Source organism: Helianthus annuus, chromosome 7 (assembly GCF_002127325.2).
Source record: "Helianthus annuus cultivar XRQ/B chromosome 7, HanXRQr2.0-SUNRISE, whole genome shotgun sequence".
NCBI classification, from domain to species: domain Eukaryota; kingdom Viridiplantae; phylum Streptophyta; class Magnoliopsida; order Asterales; family Asteraceae; genus Helianthus; species Helianthus annuus.
Genome location: NC_035439.2, coordinates 118,661,523 through 118,664,899, shown reverse-complemented (window position 1 = coordinate 118,664,899; position 3,377 = coordinate 118,661,523). Strand labels below are relative to the sequence as shown.

Here is a 3,377-nt window from a genome sequence, read left to right as displayed (position 1 = left end):
TCTTTCTCGTTTGATAACGTATACATTATTAATTCTCATCGCATATGTTATACGCCAATTCTTCAATCTTCTCAACCCTCGCAATATTGTTGCAGTCTTGCAGAAACCCCCCCCCCCCCCCCCCAAAACCTTTTCCCGAAACCTAACACATGGCCTAATATCTATGTTGTTTAAGAGAAAATTTTACTTGAGCCTAATATCTATGTAGTTTAAGAAGAATAAAAATAATTCTTTAAACCTATGTATTAAAATTTACCAAAAACCTTAATAAATATTGTTTAATCGAAAAAAGCCAAAAGGCACTGGATATGGACATATGAATACTCTTACAACTATAAAATATTATAATAAGATGGACCATTTCTCATTTCTTTGTTTGCGATAATGTTTACATTATTTTGCACAAAATTGGATTATCTAACAATACTTTATAATTACAAAGTAAAATAATAAAACAAACCTAACGTTTAACCAACGGTTTAACCAGTTGTGTTAATATCTTAAAGTATATTTACATAAGTGAACAAGCATTAGGATTCTCGTCGCTAAACATTCCGTTATCAGGTTGATACCCTTGAGGGTCGTTGATATACATAGGAGGCGGAGGTAGTGGTGGTGGTGCATTCGAATATCCCATGGCGTACCCGTGGTTATAACCTTGGTGGTTATAACCCTGGTATACATAGCCATTGCTAGACGACGATGAAGCCCCATACCCGTAATCTTGATTGTAGTAATTCGGATTGTACGTTGGCACCGTATATGTATACGGATTTTGTCCATGATATTCAAATTTATTAACCACCTCAATGCCTTTCTTTTTCTCTTCGCCGCCGCCACCACCACCAGCCGCCTTAGCATCACCGCCACCTGCCGCCTTCCCATCACCGCCACCCCCTTCCTTTTCTTTCTTTTCACCACCTCCGCCACCTTCCTTTTCTTTCTTTTCGCCGCCACCTTCTTTCTCTTTCTTCTCATCTTTGTTTTCACCACCTTTCTCCTCTTTTTTAGGAGGGACAATATCGACTTTTCTCTTGAATTTTTCTTTTAACTGCGGTACAAGCTCTTTCAGATTCATTGTCCCTTTCACCGTCACTAAATCCTTGCCGGCATCCGGCATCACAGACTCCACTCCTGTAACAAAATAACAAAACATAAATATATAAAAAATTTAAAACAAATTAAATTAATGACCCGTCCAATTAACAAATCCCATAGTACATATATAATAAGTTCTATACGTCACATAAAATTTTAAAAAGTTTGACGTTATATTAAATTAAATTATTGATAAAACAAAACATAAAGAATTTTCTAGAAGAAATAAACATACCATCAATTTTTGAAATTGTGCGTTTTATTTTATGTATGCATCCGTCACAATGCAACGGAATCTTCAAAACCACCGAACTCGACTGCGGCTATATCAACCACCACACAATAAAAAATAATTGAACACATAATAAAAACTATTTAATGACATAAAATTAATGCAATTAACACCATATATTAATGCAATTAAATCTCTACCCAAATATTTATTTACACAAATTAATTGCAGTACCTCTTTGGGTTTTTCGGCCTTTTTTTCATCGTCTTTTTTATCATCGGCTTTCTTTTCCGGTGGGGTGTCCTTTTTTTTCTCTTCGGCACCATCTTTTTTGGGCTGAGGAGAGAGAATATCAACCTTCTTCTTGGTTTTGAACTCAACTCGCTCTTTGACACGCGTGGGGTCCACTTTCCCCGTTACCGTTAGCTTGTTCCCCGCCGTATCCGCCCTCACACTTTCCACACCTGCAAAGATTTTATTGACCGTCGTTAGCCATACTAACGGATGTTAATAGTCCGTGTGTTTTTAATGAAAGTTACCGTTAAAAAAACCAGAGAGTCAGTTTTTTTTTTAGAAAAGTTCTGTGATGATTTTTGTGAATTTAAAAAAACCTTGGTAGGTCCGTCATGTGTATAGCTTGACGGAATAAACAAGTCATGTATACATATATACATATACTTATAGATATACACACTATGTCTCTATATGTCAAGTTGTCAACCCACTTTAATAATAATTTTTATTAAATATAATAAATTGTTGATTTGTATGTTTGTACTACCTTCAAATTGGCTGATGGATTTTTTAATTTTTTTGGCACATCCTTCACAATGCAAGTCAAGTTTAAGAACAACCGTGACCGGACCGGCATCAGGTTTTTTTGCACCTCCGGCATCGGCCGGTTTCTTTTCGGCAGCTTCTTTCTTGGTATCATCTTTCTGTAAAACAATATATGAAACAAAGGATGTTAAACTTTAAGGATGACAAGAAGATGAAGAGAGAAAATTGAGTTGAGGGGGGTGATTTTGATCACTTACCTCACCCATTGGAAGTTATGATATATGAACAAGGGTTTGAATTGAAAATTGGGAAATTGGTTTGAAGAGTGGAATTGGAGGCAAACGTGTGTATATATAGAGAACAGAAGGGAGGGGGGGGGGGGGGGGGTGGGTTGTTATATGATACATGATGATGTATATATGATGCATGTATGCATATGAGGATTATTTATGATGATTAATGGACCGGACGCATGGGTAATAATTAATTTTAAATTTAATAAATACTGTGGGGGTGGTTTTGTAATTGTTTTTATTCAGTTTTCTTTAATGTATTTACTTCACTTTCAATCTATTTGATTTGATTTTTCTTTAAATAAATTTAACAAAGAGTAAACTGCAATTTTATTTCCTGGAGTTAGAGCCAATTGGTACTCTGACCCTTATCCAAGGAAATTTCGCACTCTGACCCCCCCCCCCCCCCAACTAATGGAAAACGTTGCCCTCTTACACCCTGTTAACGGTCAACGGTTGTTTGACTGTTATAGGTAAGGGTATTTTGGTAATCTTACCCCATATTTATTATTATTATTATTATTATTATTATTATTATTATTATTATTATTATTATTATTATTATTATTATTATTATTATTATTATTATTATTATTATTATTATTATTAATAACACATCTGCATCACCATCCCCAAAACCATTTCAACTTTGTTCATTTTCTTCTTCTTCAGCTGACCAAATTAGGGTTTTCATTTTCTTCAATCTGGATCTGTTCGATTGTAACAACCAACACCCCCACCACAACCAACACAAATATACACCTGCAACATCAGATTGGAGGGTTTGTTTGGTAATCAACGTGATTCACTACCATCTCTGACCACCACCGCCATTCCAATCGCTGGATCTATTGCAAACGTATAACACCATCGTCAGCCATAGACCTCGTGTCGTCGACATCGTTGCCGGATAACCCTAGCCACCTGTGTTTCACCGATCTACAAGTATCAAAGCCAATAGGAGATGGAGGTGG

General features: G+C 35.9%; 1 protein-coding gene across 1 annotated transcript; it reads right to left on the bottom strand.

Moving 5' to 3' along the window:
* Positions 1-340: 340 nt before the first annotated feature.
* On the bottom strand, positions 341-2,481 carry LOC110920742 (heavy metal-associated isoprenylated plant protein 6). The gene is made up of 5 exons (XM_022164941.2): positions 2,368-2,481; positions 2,112-2,268; positions 1,565-1,794; positions 1,334-1,421; positions 341-1,134 (listed from the first exon to the last, which is right to left on the bottom strand). Exons 1-5 carry the CDS (start codon positions 2,374-2,376, stop codon positions 512-514), a joined length of 1,107 nt encoding a protein of 368 aa, XP_022020633.1. The 5' UTR covers positions 2,377-2,481; the 3' UTR covers positions 341-511.
* Positions 2,482-3,377: the final 896 nt, after the last annotated feature.

Bases quoted from the DNA above. Each gene is read 5' to 3' on its own strand.
- LOC110920742 (XM_022164941.2), bottom strand. The intron at 1,422-1,564 runs GTACTGCAATTA...TGGTTGATATAG, and splicing joins AGGCCGAAAAACCCAAAGAG to CCGCAGTCGAGTTCGGTGGT. The intron at 1,135-1,333 runs GTATGTTTATTT...ATTTTGTTACAG, and splicing joins CACAATTTCAAAAATTGATG to GAGTGGAGTCTGTGATGCCG.